The sequence below is a fragment of the Leuresthes tenuis genome, unplaced genomic scaffold, assembly GCF_036924035.1.
Source record: "Leuresthes tenuis unplaced genomic scaffold, fLeuTen1.0.hap1 SCAF_12, whole genome shotgun sequence".
Lineage (NCBI taxonomy): Eukaryota > Metazoa > Chordata > Actinopteri > Atheriniformes > Atherinopsidae > Leuresthes > Leuresthes tenuis.
The window spans coordinates 1827479-1846766 of NW_027325366.1; the positions used below are offsets into that span (position 1 = coordinate 1827479).

General features: G+C 44.6%; 1 protein-coding gene across 1 annotated transcript in view; it reads right to left on the reverse strand.

The window, feature by feature from the left end:
• The window catches only part of gli2a (GLI family zinc finger 2a), a 58775-nt gene that overhangs the window by 16025 nt on the left and 23462 nt on the right, over positions 1–19288 (reverse strand). The window contains exons 2-4 of the mRNA XM_072397821.1: positions 17453–17558; positions 9962–10167; positions 6988–7194 (exon numbers count right to left, since the gene is read on the reverse strand). Of these exons, the coding sequence (XP_072253922.1) occupies positions 6988–7194; positions 9962–10167; positions 17453–17558 (519 nt within the window). The remainder of the gene's footprint in view (positions 1–6987; positions 7195–9961; positions 10168–17452; positions 17559–19288) is intronic.

A 19288-nucleotide genomic window follows, 5' to 3' on the forward strand; every position in this document is an offset into this window, starting at 1 on the left:
ATTGGAGCCAACAATGCAACTAAACTCTGCCTGGCCCCCAGTGGAAACCAGCAGATATACTGGATCATGTTGGAACAAATATTCAGTCCTAAGCATTCTGGAGGTCAGAGCCAAGTAAATCTACACTCTATCTCCTACATCTATCTCACACACATAGCTCCCCTATGTAACATTTGCATCCCCTTATGCATAATGAATCGGCCCTAATCATTCTCAGTAATTACTGTGATAGCAATCTCTTTCAGCTCTCTGTACTTGGGCAAGTTAAATTGAGGCAATTTAAACAAATTGATTTCAGAATACCATTAAAAAGAGAGAACAAGGCTAACTCACAGAGGTAGGGTTCATGGCCGTCTTCTAAACCTGAACTTTTCCCTTATTCTTGTAGAAAACACACGAAAACGACGAGGTGACCGCTTTCCCATGAACTCGAAGAGACGGCTGTTTAGTTTAGTTTAGATAAACTCCTATCATCCATGTGAATTTTTTTCTTTGAAATGTCTGAGGTATGCAGCACCCACTGAGACAATCCACTGTGTGCTGGTTCCCAGTGTGAGAGGACAGAGAGCCGGGCTGCTTCCAGTGTGTCTGCACTTGTGTAATTGGGACTTACAGCAGACATCATCAGAGGTGCAAAAGGCAGGAAACTCATATTAGGTCCATCAGACCTCACCTAAGTACACGCACACACACACACAGAGTTGCTGTGTGTCAGTTCCAGCTGTCAATATGTTGCCAATCATCAGTTGTTTGCTGGTGAAGCTCACCATCCCTCAACCTAAATGAATCCAGGCACCACTGTAATCCCTGTGCCAGACCTGCAGCCATAAAGCAGGCTCTCACTTCCATCGCTGTTATGTTTGGAGGTGGCGAGTCGTAAAGCATGGACATATGCACTCAGTTAAAAGGCTTCTGGGAACTTCACATGGCAGGCAACAGTAGTTGGGGGCCCGAAAATGACATAGATGTGTATCAAAGAGTTGGAAAAGCAACAGAGCGTCCTCGGGAATGTGTTTCTTTATGGTTAATAAAGAAATGTGTCATCTTTCTTAGATACATGGAGCGGTAGAAATGTGGCTAAAGAGGGGGGGCATAAAGTTTCAGTCTTCCCCTCAGAAACATGGAAAGTCATGAATGAGGATTTCATTACGTCCCCACACTGTTTTCACAATGAGGCGGGCTTGAAGCTAACGCATTTCACTGGAGATAAAAGCATTAATAGTCCTCTTTCTAAAGAAGGAAACAGGCCTCCCAACCTGGTGGCAGGGTAAGCTGGCACGGCCTCACCCTTCTGGGCACGGTGTCCATAACAACACCTTTAACCTCCATCTTCAAACCACCCACTCAATACATCCATCTAGCTCAGCTTAAAAAAACATCTTAATGCCCCCGACAACAGAGCTTAAGGTTTGCTCTGTGGACAAACTACTTCTGTTTAGCTCAGTGTTGTTCTCGTGGATAAGCTCAGCCTAAAAAAACTAATTTTACACACAACTCTCTCCACTTGGAAAAGGAGTGTTTTATAGGTGGTGGTTATAATTGAAAGGGTGAGCAGGTTCCAGCAGGGAGTGAGAAAACAGATGTTACTGGGGCCATGGCGACAGCAGTGTGTGGTAAGGGTGTGCGTACATGTAAATATGTTCATGTGTGTGCACCAGTGCATTCTGGGACTGCATCACAGGCTGGTTATAATTGTGGGATCTGGATTTATATGGAGAGCCATAATTACAGGCTCTATATCACACTGATGCAGTGAAGAAGAAACTTCAGTGAGAAGTATGCAGAGTGTTGTAATGTGCTCAGTCTGTTCTTTATTTGTTGATCCAGGCTTAAACCTTTCAGGTAGTGCCTTCATGCTGGAAATTACTTTCCTCAAAAAGCACCAGGAAAACACGACCACAAACACGAGGCAAACCAAAGCCTGAAAGACAAAACTGTCTTAATGACGTTGATAACAGTCGTGGGCAAGAGACAGAAGCACTTACTTAAGGAAACGAAAGCAGCGTTCGTTTATAGACTGACACCAACAGCCATGAACACAGCAACGGCTGACTAGAGTTACAAGAGGACCATGAAAAAGTCCTCATTTCTTTATATATTTCCAGAAAAGAAAGGAAATAGGTGCAGCTGTTTATTGAAACAAGTGCAAATGTGGATATAAATCCAGAATCTGAGGCAGAAACAGAGTTTTTATCAGTTCTCAGCAGCTTTAAAGTGAATCTCTGGTCTGAGCTCCTTTATTCTCCAACACAGCCTGAACCCTCTGAGACAAGCTTTCTGTCATTTCTTTAAGGAGTCTTCAGGAATAGTTCTCCAGGCTTCTTGAAGGACATCCCAAAGCTCTTCTTTGGATGTGGGCTGCCTTTTGTTCCGTTCTCTGTCAGATGATCCCACACTGCTTCAATAATGTTGAGGTCCGGGCTCTGGGGAGGATTCATCCCTCCATAAGACCTGTTGCCACTGATTTTCAGTCCACTTCTTGTGTCCTTTGGCACAGCTCAGCCTTTTCTCCCTGTTTCCCTTCCTTAAGAACGGCTTCTTGACAGCCACCCTTCCATGGAGACCATTTCTGATGAGGCTTGGGCCAACAGTAGATGGATCAGCTGAAGGTCCAGATGCATCTCTCAGGTCCTGTCAGGTCACAGCTGGATTTTTTCCTCTTTCTTAAGGACATCACTTTCAGATCCTGTTCATCTGCTGGAGATAGTTTTTTAGGCCTGACACTTCTTCTTTTGTCCTCCACTTGTCCAGTTTCCTCAAATGTTTTAAGGACACACTGCACACCATGCTGAGATATGCCAAGTTTTCAGCTAATAGCTCTTTGGGAATCACCTTGTTGCTGCAGAAATCCTATTTTCTGTCTGTCAAACTGTGTTTTCTTTGCTGTTTTTCATAGATGCAACTAAAGAAATGGGAACAAATGATGTGTCTTTGTGACAAAGTGCCTAAAGATCCAGTTTAAAACGGCTTCTTTGCTAAGTTGTCTGTTCTGTGTCGACACAACACTGGTTCATCCCTTGAGTTAGGAGCCTTTTTTCTGCCTGAATGGTTCAAAGGTCACAGTTAAGTGGCTGAACAAAGAAAAAACACTGAAAATGCTCAGGAACAAGGACTGAAGATGAGGGAAAAAGCTGAAAATGTCCAAAAAAAAAGATACTTTCGACAAACCCTTATTAGTGAACTACTGGTAAGGAGCCAAATAATAGCTTTTACAGGTGATGATGTGTGAATAAATTACTTTATTCTTAAGAACCCACTAATGCCTAACATGTATTAATTGCCCTTGTTGTAAATCTGACTTTAGGTGTGCAAAAAATGATCAACTGTGTGTGAGTCCTACATCCCGTGCCTATGGCCTCAGGGGATCATCTTTGACTTAGCCTTCCTTGACAGTAAGCAGGGCGAAGCACAAGCTGTCTCTGTGCAGGGCAGCCCAACCCTGCGCCACCAGCTCACCAGTTGATTTTGTGCCAGCAGTGCCACAAGACTCCACATCTTCACCCGCCCCCTCAGCCAATCGGAGTGGCCAACTGTTTATTTTCCCTGCTAAATGTCACTAATACTCAGACTGTGAATTTTATTAGCGAAGGTGCTTTCTCTGAATCTGCTATGAGCCCCTTGTGTCTAGCCCAAAGCTGCCGTTGTGTTTGCCGGCGTGTTTATGCACACCCTTCCACCAGTGTGCTCATGAACCAACATATAGTTAAGTGTTTGTGTATGGAGTCTAAGGGGACCAGTTAGCCCCCTCCCCTCCACCCCTTTCCTTACCAGCACATCAGTACACAACTGTGTCTCCCTCAATCTCTCTGCTGCATTAACACAGAAATCCCTTTTTCCTCAGGATGGCAGACGTTTACTTTGGCTGCAGCTTTTGTAGTGGGAGCCTAAACATTTTCTCTGATAATTCTCTGCCCACCTACCCCTTACATGTGTTACATTCATATGAAAACAGCCACCTGAATGCCTCCCAATGTGAAATGGTATAACATGACTGCATTTAAACTAGCAGCTAATGCTCTTCACATGTTAACGTCATTTATGTTGGAATTCATTTTACTCCTAATAAGCTTTGGAGATAAATACAAAGGTGTAAAGCAAAGAAAAACAGCTGTATTTCTGAACCCGCTATGAGCTCCTCGGGGCTAGCCCAGGACCACGGTTGTATTCACGTGAAACAGTGGTTCTTCTGTCGCTTTTGTCTCACAACTCATAAAAGAGAACGTGGTAAATCTTGGTCAAACTGTAGTCTGCTACTGTGCATACAAAACTATGGTGCCATGGACTCTTAAGGGCCCCTTTTGCTAATTTTTGCAAATTTGAAGGATTTTTCATTAACGGGCAGACCTGACAGCACATTATTAATCTCAAGGACATCAATTTTGTTATCATTGACAGGTTCAGGAACTCATAATGCCCCAGGAAATTCACAAGTTTCAACGAAACTGGTAATACCCACTTGAAAAGAAACTCAAACTTTATGAGGCCTCTTGTCTTAGAGATAACTGAAATGAGCATAAATCATCACTAAGTCAACACTAAATTTGAGATTTGTTGAAAGTGATATTTTTCCAAATGATGTATTTGAAGTTAAATGTGTTTTTCGAAGCCAGTCTGCTTTCCTCAGTCTCATTAAAGGGGAACTCCGGTATTTTTAAACCTGGACCTTATTTCTGACATGAAATACGTTCATCTACTCACCGAGAACAGTTTGGTGAAAGTCTGCGTCATAGCTGCTGTTAGCTCCCTCCGTTAGCTCTCCTATGAACACCTATGAGCTAACAGAGCTATGAGCTAACAGCAGCTATGAGCTAACAGAGCTATAGCACACGTTCATTCATTCATTCTTCTTAAAGTATTGGTGAAATAAAGACAGATAATGCCTTATTTAGAGGCTGCATCGTCTAAGCCCCGTTCACTCCCTTATATGGATTGCGAGTTATCTAAATATCTTCCGAAGGACGCCGACTTTCGCCGTGAATTGGAAGCCAGAGTAGCTGGAGAGAACCCACACATACACGGGGAGAACATGCAGACTCCACATGGGAAGAAAAGCTGGGAATCAAACCTGTAACCCTCTGCCACACCACCCAGTATGTTGTCCTATAGCAAGTCTGTAAATACTGAAATTCTTAAGTCTGTTGAAAATGCTTTTCCACAAACACGCTTCTCACAGCAGCACTCAGTGTTTCATGGTCCACTCGTGTACCTTGGATGTACTTATCCAGGTTGAAAACAGGGGTAGGAGGGGGGGAGGCTTCAGAGGACTACTATGGGTTCACTGAGGGCTTCAAGTCCCAGCGGTGAGTCTGCTGAATATTAATGCATAAATTGATTTTTAATATGAGCTTTATCTGTTCTGTGTTCCAAAACAAACAGCAGGGTATGCATGTTGAACATATTTGCCACATTCGCCACCACTCCTACATACTCTGGCAGTGCATAAGGCTCTTGATTCAGCTCGAGGCTGCCCGCAATGACCATTAGTTAGCTGCCTTGGTCAATATGGTCTCTGTGTGCAGAGGCCACGGTGGAAGAGCCTCCGAACTGGCAGAGTGACCCATACCAAACCACATCACTCACAGAACGGTAGAAAATACAAGAACGCTACTAAGATGGTGTCAGTAAGTGTGGGTGCTGCAGTGAAAGAGGCAGTGGGGGTGTGGGAGGGAGGGGTCGTGACAATCATCATAAACAAGTGTGGGTGAGCAAGGCCGCACAGTGCTGATCACTGAGGTGGTTGGCAGTGGAAGAGGAAAAAGGGGGGGAGGAGAGAGGTGACCAAAGGTTTCTGGAGGCCCCGGACCTCTCTGTCATCCCTGCGTTCTTCACCTCTGTGCTTGAGGTGATTTAAAAGATTAATGACAAGTAATCGTACATCTGGGTCACCTTTTTCCTTGTCTACATGACGCTTTCCTACCTGTGTGTGAGGATGGTTGTGTTAGTGCCTTCAGAGAGTGTGACACAGCATCAGTGGAAGCACCGGGGCACAGTTACATGGCTGGTTGGACAGGATGAATGACACAGTGAGGACTCTGGAATAAAGTGTCTGCACCAGGCATTGAAAAGCTTCCCGTTTACATCGGAGAGTTTCTTGGATTTTTTTGCTGCTGAAGTCAAACGCCTGGTCCACTGCCTAACTGTCCTAACTGGCCTCAAAGAACAGGCTTGCCTCTGTAAGTAGAAGCACAAATCCATGCATGAGTATGTGAACATTGGCCTGCCCATTTAACTGGCATTGGAAGTTCTCCAGGCTCAAGCAGCCCACGGGGTAACCCTGCCTTGGCAGCCTGACACAGATATAGAGCAGAGATGAAGGTAACGATCATGGACTCTGGCTCATGAGACTCAGCAAAAATCCCTCCATGCTGCTCTCTGAACAGTTACCCTGGACTCTGTCTGCTGTTACTCATAACAGCTGTATAAAAAGACCTCAAACACAATAAAAAGTAGAGACTCCAAGGTAAGGTTTTTACTAGTTCTTGGCCTTCAGGCTTTAAGGATTTTTGCTTCCTTGACGAAAGATGGCCTCCATGTGTGTAAATCAAAAGCTCTCAAGCTTTGATGTGGGGGAAGCCTTCATGAAAGAGCTTTGAAAATAAGAAGAATACGATGCTATCAACATGCCTGTTGCTGAGAACAAAGCATACGATGGCTGTTAAGCTTGGCACTTAAGCGTGTAGCAGGAGTGACAGACATGCATGTGCCTTAGTGGAATGGTACTTTCACAAAATTTTTCACCAACACAGCATGCTTTGTAAACTTGTGCAGGTTTACTCTGGATCTGGTCTGAGGTATATTCAATGTGGCATGTGACATGTGAAAGGAGAACTGATCGGGTCGGTTTCAGGGCTCAGAAGCGCCCAGGGAAACCTAAATATACGTTGGACCAGATTTCAAAGTGCAACAGAAATCCAACCCAACAGTCATGTGACATTATTACTGATAACAAGCCTTATCAGGTTGGGGGGCATGCCTTACTGTCCTCACCGTCCACAGAGCTGATGTAATCTGGAAGGTGGGCGGCGGCCGCTGCGGCGGCTGCTGCGGCTGCAGCGCCGTTCTGGATCAGCAGATCGCCGTAGGGGCTTCTCTGGCTGGCACCGGCCATCAGGTGGTAGAACTCTGTGGGGTTGGCTCCCGGTGGCGGAGGGGGGAAACTGAACAGGGCACGGTCCTTCAAGTGTTCGTGGGTCACTGGAGCAGAAAAGAGAGAAGAGCGTGAGTGTCTTTCTGTCTAAAAATCTGGGAGAAAAAACACCAAAAAGGACAACTTTTTACATTTCTGGTCATCCTTTAGTGTATAAATCATAAAAACGCTGTGAAATGATGCAGTTTAATGATGCAGTTTAAAGTTTAGACAGTCTGATGAAATGAAGGCAAGAACAGAAAAGTTGGAAGGACTTGATAAAGGACATGAATCCCCTTCTTTACAGATTTGAAGATTTGTGCCTGCCTGCTTGTCCTGGGACGCGATGCTTTTGGTAAAAGATGTCTGAGCCAGGCAAAGGGGGGCTACACAGGAAGGGAACGCCACCTTCCAGCACTTCTTCTAGTGTAAGCATTATATTTGAAAGGATGAAGTCATACACAGAGTGCATGTTCTCTAAAATGAGCACATACACACTCATGGACGTAACACAGCATGAGGAAAAGCAATATTGACGTAAAAACGTGTGAACACCTGTAGCCAGTAAAGCCACATTTAAAGATGTCAGGAGCTATAAGAGTCAGAGATGGATTGGTCTTACTCGCATGTGTTCCTCTTTTCTCCATTTCCTGTGCCCCCCCCTCCCTGCCCCAGTGGGCTGGGAGGAAGGGAGGCAGAGGTGAGGTTTGATAGTGAATTAATTAATATGCATGCTGATGGAAACATTGGGAAAGTGGGGGTTTGGGGGGTATTTGGGAACAACAACCACACCTCTCCTCTAACCACTGCACATATACACACATATAAAAACATGCATAAGTACAAAGGTAATGCAAAAAAACCTGAATCTGTCTGAAAGGATCAGGCCACAGCTGCAATAACACTGCACAGGTAGAGCGTTTGAGCGGCAGCAGCAACTGCTGCCAGGTCACATAACCCCCCCGTCAGAGAAAGCACTTTGTGTCTGAATGTTTGTGCATGAGTAACCTCAATTATGGACACCATGAGCTGCAGCTCTCTCACAGGTCCCGGGAAAAGTCACAAGTTACACTGGTAGAGTGGCAAATGTCACACAAGCAAATCTCTGTTAAGGCTTTGCTGCACTGCCCCCCCACCCCCAGTATAAAAACAGGCACGGTAGGTTAACAGGTGACTGGATTTTTGAATGTGTGGAGACAACATTGGGTAAAACCTGATAGCAAATCCACATGGATGTCAGTTGGCTTCAGTCTCTTCCAAAGCAAAAGACCAACCAACACCAGAGCTACTCAGCTGAATGGATGAAACAGGTAAATATAGCTCTGAAAGCTCAACTATATACTTTTACAACATACTTTTTACAAAAATACTCTTCTTCCAACCCAGACACCAGTAAAATATCACGTCATTTTGCATTTTAGTAACCATGATTAAGTAGAATGTGTACTTTTACTATGTTACTATTTTCCTTTTTTTCTGTTTTAGGACACAAGTCCAAGTGAGTTTTAACATTAGCACCAGCATCAGCTTCATTAACCAACGCTTATCGGGATGCAGACACGGTGATGAATGGCGACGGGCCATGTGTGTGTTACATATGTGGAACACAATGATTTTCCTTTGACTGCCTGCATCCACACGCTGAGGTGAAGCCGTCATTTTACCAGACAGTTTGCATTTGTTTGGTTATGAGCTGCACCAAGCGTCAGTCGCTTTTAGCAACTGAAATGATCTTCCTCTGAATGATGTCTTGGCTCATCCTTAGGGGGAGGGGGAGGAGCTCAAACATGACCTGCTGGAGGGATTCTATCCTTTGGCAGGCTTGGGACACATTGGTGTCCCCAAGAAGAGTCTGAGGAGTTGGCCCATCTGGAGGTCTCTGTGCAGGCTCAGAAAGGTGTTAGAAGGGTTGGTTGAGGGTAACCTGTGTGCTCATTATGTCACATGGTTCCAGACACACCAGCTTCCTTTAAACCAGGAATGTACCTATGATTTGTAATTTTGGTTCTTGAGAAATGTCAAATGTCTTCATATTTTTCTGCTGACAAGGCTTTTTTCTTGCATATATTTTGGTAAAACTGCCAGCCAGGTGTTATGTTTCTTCCAAAATAAACAGCTGGGAAAACACAGCAGTCACTTTTACGGCATACCTGAAGCAGTCAGGGTTTCACAAACAATCTTCCACACATGCCTGGTGTCAAGGTATCCCTATCAGACGTTTACACATGCTCCGCTGAGCTCCACGGTCAACAAAGCTGCACAACGCCCTGCATTTGGTGCCACTTTATTAGTGGCTCTGCCCTCTAAAGGTGGGGAAGCATTACTTGCGAGCGGCATGTGCTTTGGTGGAAGCCTGTGACTTCTCCTGCCACGGTTCTATGGTATCCCCAAACACATGTACAGTACAAACAATCAGGCAGCCGGACTGTTGACAGACTCCTCAGTGTCTTGTGTAGGGGAATGCATGTTGTGTAATAATCCCTGCTGGGTGAATGATAACCGTGTAAACTTGAGTCTGTCTCCTTTCATTGAGCCTCGTAGTGAAAGGGATAGATCAACTCTAACTTCACTCCCTTAATGTTAGCAGGTGGAAGCGGTTGCAGGATGATCATCAGCTGTCTTCACTTTGCATCCATTTTTACACACCTTAAGAAGACAAAGGCTGAGTATTTCCAGCTTGCAGATGCATGCTGGGGGTTTCTTAAACTTCGGCTTTCCACAACTGCCTTACATATTTGTGTATCAACCATTTTACAAAACCCCTGATCCAGGCTGCCTCGTGCTGTAAGTGACCAGCTGTGTGGGGGTGAGGAACATTGGTTTAGAGATTCTTACCTTCAGCTGGGCTCAGTCCTCGGGCAGCTGAGATCATGGAGAGGGTGGGGCTACCATGAACTGAGCGCAGGTAGTGCTCCATGTGAGGGCTGACGTACGGATGTGGAGGGCTGAACGGTGATTCACCCGCTCCGGCCGCTGCGTGGGGCGAGAGGCGAATCAGAGAAATGTCTGAGATGACCGGACTGCCCGTCAGTCCCGGAGGTCTGTGGAGAAGAAGTCAAATTTAAACAAACTAAATGAGTGGAGGGAAACTATCTTGTCTTCTTATTATCTTCTATAACTCTACTGAAGTGTCTGCAGGCTCAGGCCACCAACACCATTTTCACTCCTCAGCTCCATAGCTAATACATAATTATCCCATTTTGTTCACCCTCTCGTATTAAGCCCTAAAGTTACAGACATGTTGAGACTGATGGCATTCAGTAGAGAAGCTACGAGGAAGTGTCTGTCTGGGTGGGCAAAACTACAGGGTCTCTCACATCAAGTATCACATGTTGCAAGATAAGACACAACCGGATGCTTAAAAGCCTAAGTAGCTGTCTATAGTCCCCCTTGGCTAGAAGTTCGTCTGAACTTCTTCGACAGCCTGCAAGTTAAATCAGGCTACACAGTAAATGTGTCGTCTCTGGCAGGTAATTGGTGGATCTACTTGCAGGAACACAGACAAGTTAGTGTCGTAATTCCTGATAGCCTCGAGGGGCTAAACCGTCTGCTGTGGATGAACCTTTTAATGTTGCAGCAGCCCTTCTGTCGACCTTAGCTTGCTTTTGCACTGATAAGAGGCCTGTCATTTCTGCAGTGTGTGGTACCGACACCTCAGCCCTCAGAGAGGCTCTAAAGCTGGAGAAATCATGTCTCAAACTGCTTTCACACATGCTACACAGCCCCTCCAGATATAACCTGGAAGAGGAGCCTGCAGCAACACAAACGTTCAGATCAGACACGCCAGCTCGTACTGCAAAGTGCCGGCAATGATCAGCCGAGCCAGTGGGTGAGCAGGGTGCAGAATTCATTGTGTGTGCTGATGACATATGCTTCTCCGTACCCTTTTCCGATCACCTGTGTATTATCTTCCACTTTTTCCTCATTATGGACAAATTTAAGACATCACCATTCAAACACATTATGGAAACGTAAGCAAAACACAGCATTTTCTGCGGTATACTCTTCAAACCCAGTCCTGTTCCGGACATCCTGCCAAGGCTCTACGTCCAGCAGTGAGAATGTGGCCGACAAAGACGATTTTCCGCCGTGGAGTACGTCAGCATCAGCTGATTTCACGTGAGAGTGGCTTCATAGACGAAACAGTTTACGAACAGTGCGGTTATATTGATGAGCAATGAACTGAGCACTGTAGGATCCATCATATTTGAGCAAGCTTCTGTTGGCTTATAGATTACAGCCCAGAGCCACACAGAAATATTTTCCTTCTCTGATCATATGATCAGCTACAAGCATCAATCACTCCTAAGAGAAGAAAAGATGTAGAGAGGAGGAGGAAGATGAGGCAATAAACCATGAGGCAGAGAAGAGGGCAGATGGGTTCTTCCTCCTGTGAGAAAGGCCAGACCAGTGATTCACTAACATGCTGTGCGTGGGGCAGAGGAGGGTTTCAGATTAAAAAATGAGCAAAGTGGTAGGCATTGTAGACTCCTTTTAAAAATGGAATTTAGGTTTGAGGTCACATAAAGTCAGTTTTCCTCCTCTTGTCCTGCCTTATCTTCTGTCAAAGATGACATGTTAGCTAGCTGAGTAACAACTTTAGTTTGTATCAGTCTTCTCCTCTTAAATCTCTCTCTGTAACACCCTAATAGAACAACACAATATAATATCCCTCACCCCCGGCCGGACTGAGGGAACTATATATCTGAGGAAAAACCAGCTGAGGATATCAAGAAATGTCCCTGAAATAAAATAAGAGTGACTGGTCCAGGCTGCAGCCATGAAAGATGGACCAAAGGCCTTCCCTGCTCGGTCTCTTTCAGTGTGTTGCTGCAGCCGCCAGCCTGCAGCCGGCCCAGCCTTGCCCAAGCCTTTGCTTCATTTCCAGTAAGCGCCTGCAGACTGCTGGTCTTGTCTGAGGGCCAACTTTCTGCCGTCAGGCCCACTTTTCCCCTACAAACAACCATAAAGACCCCTCTGTTCAGGGCGAGAGGGGAGATGTGAGAAGAAACACACGCTCTACACACAAAACACACGTTTTGCTCCGTGCCCCCTAAGCACAGAGATTGAGCGCTGCCTCCTCAGATTAGCACTGGGGTGCTTCACTATGAACTGGGTAAGCTGGCACTGAGTCTCAAAGTAAGCCCATCAAAGTCACTGTATGCATGGAGTCCCGTTATTTAGCCAGATCACGAAGCTAAGGTAAAATGTTTTTCCTGAACATTAGAAACATCTGTAAACATGTTTCACCGTTTGTTGTTTTCCATGTTCACGTGTAGTCTGAAAAATGGATAATGCTGATGCTATGTTTGCCCACCTCTCAGCACTTTCCTCCTTTACACTTATTTACTGAAGCCCACTTCATAAAACACAGGATCAGTCAAGTTACAGCATCTGTTCACAATAACAAGATGTAAAATAATCAAGTTTCCCTTTCAAACCCTCTTAAAAAGAAAAAAGAAATCCTGCAAATTAGTTTTGGAAGGTTGGATCGTACAAGCTGGTGTTGAAGTACCACAAACGGAAAGTATTTTCATGTCCAAAATGTCTGAATCACCATGCAACGTTTTCCTCTAAAACTTTATCCGTCGACAATAGTTGTTTGTTGGTCGATAGCTGCCACCCTGCGCTCCAGCTGCAGTAAATCACCAGAGGAGTAGACGAAGCCGTGTAAATGCAGTTACATTTACTGCCAGTGCCTGTCAGGAGGCTGCAAAGAAGTGTCCGTGATTGAAGCCTTGTTAGTCCACCCTCTTTCCTGACAAGATGTTACTTGAAGTGTTTTCCTGAGGCTGCAGTCACAGAAGTTGAAAAAGGAGCTCTGGAAGGCCACAAAGCCCTGGGAGAGTCCTGGCTCTTAATCTGTAGCTGCCATTTAAAGAAGCTTCCCTCATACCAGACCACTATGGGTGGCTGCATGTTGCAAAGTGACTCAAAAATGGTAAACAGAACAAGCACAGATGCCTTGCCATTTGTCCTGGAAAGGATCATACTTGGGGAGAAATAGAAACAGAGGGAAAGGAAGCCAACTTGAGCCAGCAGATGATATACTTTCAACCAGGTAATTGCTGTTTGTCTCTGTGTTCTCTTTGTGATTACAAGCTCTATTGTTCCATTGTTAAAACTCTGCTGTGAGAAAGAGTGATTTGGACAAGGTGCAGCTTGTTGAGTACATGAGTAATCCTGTGAGTAAGTGCATACCAAGGTGCCTGTATGTGAGAGGGCTGCTGGGGGAAGATTTCAGCAGGATTAGTGGCGAGAGGGAAAAATGTAACACTGGGACAGATTCATTCCAAGTTTGTTTTCACGCTCCAGACGATCCAGAGCTGATCCAATAAAAGAAGAAAGTCACTTGTTATTACTAAAAAGTTCAGCAATTAAATGGAACGTTAAGAAAATCCCTTTTGGCAGTGATTTGTCAGCTGAAAGCTGAGGTCTAACAGCCAGTCACATTAAGAAGTACATCAAAGACTAAATGTACTTTCATATATCAAACTGCACTGATTTGTCTCTTAAATCAGTCTTTTCTTTTTGCCAAAGATTGAAACCAGCGTTCACCTGCAAATAATGGCATTCAGGCAGCTACTCTGTCTTTGGACGGGTGGAGAGTCTCCTGCAGTTTTCTGATCGGACAATGGAAAACATTCGTGTTTGCTCATTGAAACGGGTTGATCCACTCGTCTTTCCACAGGCGTCCCCACTGTCCACGTTCTGATCTCTCTTTAAAGCCTCTTCTCACTGGCCTCAGACCCAGCTTGAAAGTTGATTTTAGTATTTTAATGTAATTCAATTTATTCTTATCTTGTTTTTTATCATGATCTTATTTTGAACTGCTGTCTTGTGTTTATATTGTTAGATTTATAAGTGCTTTATCAATAAAGTTGCCCTGATTAATTTGTTATCCAGGTGATCTGATTGGCTCATTCTCAGGAGAGACCTGTTTCACACAGAAGTTCCACTATGTTTTTACAACTGACTGGGGTTGAACTTCATACCTGTTAATTCATTTAGGATATATGGAGGTAAAAAAGTGTGCACCGCACTCGTTTTTAGTGTCATTCTGGATAGAAAGAGATTTTCTAAATACTAAAACATCTATTTCATTTCAGCACAGATCCTACCAGCTGTGTGCTGTACATTAATGGAAAAATCTTCTGTTTGAATTGTTTTGAGCAAGTAAAACATATCAGCCACACGGGCAAAAAAGCTGACTTCTTTTTAGCTTTTCAGCATCGAGGCCTGACGATATCCATTCTCACAACTACACATGTTCATCAGCCACACTCCAACTTTAGGTTTCCTTTCCCATCTGACCATAAAGTTAGTATTTGCCTCAACTGCATGCTCTCTGCTGGCTCTGGCGGGATGAATTATGATGCCAAAACATCCCTTCTGTACTACTGAGCAGCCGAGGCGATCAAGATAAATCACTGGCTGACCCTCAAGGGACATGCTGGGATCCTGTCTAGTTGTTTTGGGGGCCTTGTTCAAGATGCTGAGAACATGAACATATCAAGTTACAATATCCCCTGAGAAGCAGGAACTGTGTCCACAGGAGGAGCCTTTGGACCAGCAGAACTCTGTCAGATCAGGGGAGGATGAACCTAAATTGGATGGGATCATACAGAGAGTAATTATCCATTACGCTGCTCTGCTGCCGTCACATACCGTTTGGCTTTGGAGTGTATGAAAATTACGTTGAAACCATGCAATAAACCGTGACACTTTCAGGCTACTGATTTGCAGCACGCCAGTCTTTGATTGATAGCTGCAATGTTTTGTCTTTTCAGGAGCACATTCCTGGCTGTAACTCAAGCGAGCATCCAAATTTAGGCATTAGCCATGACGATGAGAAGGAGCCAGCAAGAAACAACTTAAAGAAAACATGTCTGCTAAAAGCAACAACTCAAAGATCAGCCTCCCTTACCTCCCACCCTCCACCCAACTCCCTTCCCCATCCCATCCCAACCCAACCCAACCAAAACAATGAAGCCACAAAACAACATCAGCCCAAACAGTTGATCTGTAAACTGTATCTAATCAACACATTCCATGCTGGGAGCCTTGAACATGATGATTGCCTGGTGAGCAGGACCACATCTGTTTGTATATAGGGGCGGCGTAGGCCACAGCTCTGCCACACAAAAACCTTGAGCATATTTCAGCTTTTCAGTACTACAATTTGCCCTCTGACTGCTTCCCAAAAAGCATAAATATGGGCTGTGGAATGAGCGGGGGATCTGTTTTTCTCATCCACTGCGTTGTCATTGAGGTTCAGGGAACGGAAGGCTGGGTTTCAGATGCTAATTACCCGATCAAACATGTTGGCACACAGGCTGGCCCTGCTGGCTTGTGGGTTTGAACAGGAGATGTCTGACACCACAATATGCAGCCAACAGCACAGAAAGTACTCTATCTACTGTTAATTCAGGTTCAACCACATGAAGCTCTCTTCCAGAGGAAGTTAAGATATGGCATGGCTCTTCTCTGTGAAATTTGAAATATGTGGGGAGACCACAGTAGGAGGGTGGATCAAGCATGGGGAAATGAAACCGTTACAGTAACAGTTGGAGTCTTTTTACCTCCAGCAAGGCAACAAAGAATCGAGAGCTGCAGGGCCTGTATTCTGACAGCTGTGACAGAAATGGCCTGCAGCCCAAATCATGCTACATGAGGACAGCAATGAAGAGTTAGCACCACCCTTCAGTCACCCCCGACACCCAGCAACCAAGCGCCCCGAACTGACACCCTGCTCCGTTTCTTCAGGACGACACAGTAATTAGCTGAATTTGGCTCACACTGGGGGAAAAACAGCGTTATCGATGATAAATTAGTCGAAGCCCTCTGTCAGAGACATGTCACATTAATCACAACAGACACTCTCCCCCATGCCTTCCCTGGTTTGCTGGTGATAAATGGCTCTCCCTACAACGTGTATCACCACATCTCACTGAATCTAAATGTAACAGCACAGAGCCTCAATTGATTGTATTCCTTTGCTCCCTTCTCAGACTCCGATATTTCAAATAAGCCTGGTAATGTTAGGACAAGCAGACTTTTATTACATAGGTTCATTAATAAAGATCTATACCCGCTTAATCCGTCGGTCGGGTCGCTGAAGCCTATCCGAGCGGTCATCGGGCGAGAGGCGGGGTTAATAAAGTCTTTTTTTTAAGTCAAACAAATAGAAACCCCAAGCACACCTGGACTCACATAGGTACTGTGCTCGTCTTCAGCTGCCCTTCACTTCTTCATATATTGTCAGAAAAACAAGAAATTGGTGCAGCAACTTACTGAAACATGCTCAAACATAAATATAAATATATAACATATGAGGCAGAAACAGAGTTTTTATCAGTTCTCAGCAGCTTTAAAGTGAATCTCTGGTCTGAGCTCCTTTATTCTCCAACACAGCCTGAACCCTCTGAGACAAGCTTTCTGTCATTTCTTTAAGGAGTCTTCAGGAATAGTTCTCCAGGCTTCTTGAAGGACATCCCAAAGCTCTTCTTTGGATGTGGGCTGCCTTTTGTTCCGTTCTCTGTCAGATGATCCCACACTGCTTCAATAATGTTGAGGTCCGGGCTCTGGGGAGGATTCATCCCTCCATAAGACCTGTTGCCACTGATTTTCAGTCCACTTCTTGTGTCATTTGGCACAGCTCAGCCTTTTCTCCCTGTTTCCCTTCCTTAAGAACGGCTTCTTGACAGCCACCCTTCCATGGAGACCATTTCTGATGAGGCTTGGGCCAACAGTAGATGGATCAGCTGAAGGTCCAGATGCATCTCTCAGGTCCTGTCAGGTCACAGCTGGATTTTTTCCTCTTTCTTAAGGACATCACTTTCAGATCCTCTTCATCTGCTGCAGATAGTTTTTTAGGCCTGACACTTCTTCTTTTGTCCTCCACTTGTCCAGTTTCCTCAAATGTTTTAAGGACTCACTGCACACCATGCTGAGATATGCCAAGTTTTCAGCTAATAGCTCTTTGGGAATCACCTTGTTGCTGCAGAAATCCTATTTTCTGTCTGTCAAACTGTGTTTTCTTTGCTGTTTTTCATAGATGCAGCTAAAGAAATGGGAACAAATGATGTGTCTTTGTGACAGGCTGCTGGTAACAAAGTGCCTAAAGATCCAGTTTAAAATGGCTTCTTTGCTAAGTTAAATCTAAAATGAACCCTAACTCACTTTGACTGCTGTGTACTGCAGGTAGGACACTAACAAGTCAAAGGCACTTCACACAAACTCATTTAAAATAAGCATTTTAAAGACATAAACTGTCACTGTGAATAAAGCATTTATGAGGGAGTACTGTCCTCTATGGTTACCTACCCATGCATAGTGTGGAGTGGGTTTGGCTCATAATGGTACCGCCCCTCATGGTGCCTCATGTCGATCGGGATGGGTGTGTGAAAAGTAGGGAAAAGGTGGTGGGTACCTGTAAGTATGGAAGAGAGAGAAAAATTATAGCACTGGGAGCAAAATATTTTAACTGATACAGTTACATGTTAGTGCCCACAGCGCAGCTGTACTATGCAGCTGTATCATGCAGCTGTACCGATGCAGCTGTACCGATGCAGCTGTACCGATGCAGCTGTACCACGCAGTCTCTCTCCATCCAACAAGACTAAAGTAGGCTTTACACAACAATTAATGTTGTTTTTATATTTCACAAATGCAGAAATCTACCATTTCCTGCCATAAGTGGTCTGATGGCTTGAGAGAAGTCTCAAACCACAATGACTTGAAAGGGGATTCAGCTCAGAGAGCATAGAGCACTGTCACTCCACTGGGTGGATCTGCAGCTACTATAAGGATTGTTCTACATTGTACTCAAAAGCCAGTTCTAGTAGTTTTTTGAGCAGTGTAAAAAGGGCTAAAGATGGCTTCTTTCATTCTTCTCTCCACCTCTCTGTCCTCTGTCATAACTGTTCACTAACAGCTTATAATCATGAATCTCCCCACCAGGAAGTTAGAACTGAAAAAATGTAATAACAGCAATTATGATGTTTTACATTTTTTCTTTCCAAAGCTTTTAAAAACACTTTCTGGATCCGCTGTAGCCAGCACTATGCAAACAAGGTGTGACAGGACTGTGTGTCTGGAGGCTTTGACAGTTTGGTGGATGTTGTTTTTAGCTGATGCCGATAAAAGGCAGACATTTCTGCTACTTAACCCTGATTGAGCCTTTTGTTACTGTGACTGAGGCAATCATCATGACAGTGTATCGTCTTGTTCTTTGTTAATTCTGATGGGATTAAAAATGACAGGGGCAGCAGAGTTCCCCTGAAGGCTTCTCTGTGTTGGGAAACACTTGAATAGAGTGGCATTTGTTTGAGAACAGGCGTTACCCTTCAGCGATGGTTTTCCCTTTGGAATTATCATTACAAGCGTTAGCATCACTTTAGCTGAGAACAGTAGATTATGTTGAAAGGATTGTATGATTCTTCTTAATGTTTTTTTGTTTGCAGGGAACATTTGTGTCTCAGAGATTACATTTAGAAAATGTTCTGATATTTTAGTAAGTAAAAGGGAACACACCTGCCATAGCACACAGACATTTTTAACATCTTCTGCATTTTTGTGCTTCTTGGAAGTGGGAGATTAGGCTGATATGCACTGCAATCAATCGATATATTGAACGTTTGAATGGCCCATGAGGGGCAAAGTGTAGAATGCTGTGTGATGCCTCCCTTTGCTCCTTGGCTCTCTCTCCTTTGAGCCCACAGATCCAAGGTCTACTCTCAACTTCCATGCAGCTGGATCTCAGCCGGTGAGCGTCCCACACTTTTGTGCATAAGAGATGACTGACTCCCAGTTGACTTGTGTATTTGGAAGCTAATAGAGGCTCCAAGTAAATGAGTGAGGGCAGGGAAAAGGAGTTTGAGCTTTGTTTCACAAGTGGAGCTCGAAGTTGGTGCTTTGTCTGGGAGGTGCCTCCTGTTTGTGCTACCGAGCACATCTCTGGTGAGGCGGGTGAGGCGGGTGAGGACAAGGAGACCAGATCATGTCTCCATGTGAAGTTCTTTTAAAGAATTAGTTTCACTTTGCACTGGTAGTGGTCTAGACTTTCGCCTCTTAAGGGAATTCTGGTGAGTCTATCAGTGAATCACATGCACAAACACGCTAAAATAAACAACACCACCCCGCTGAAGGCTGAAGCCCCTT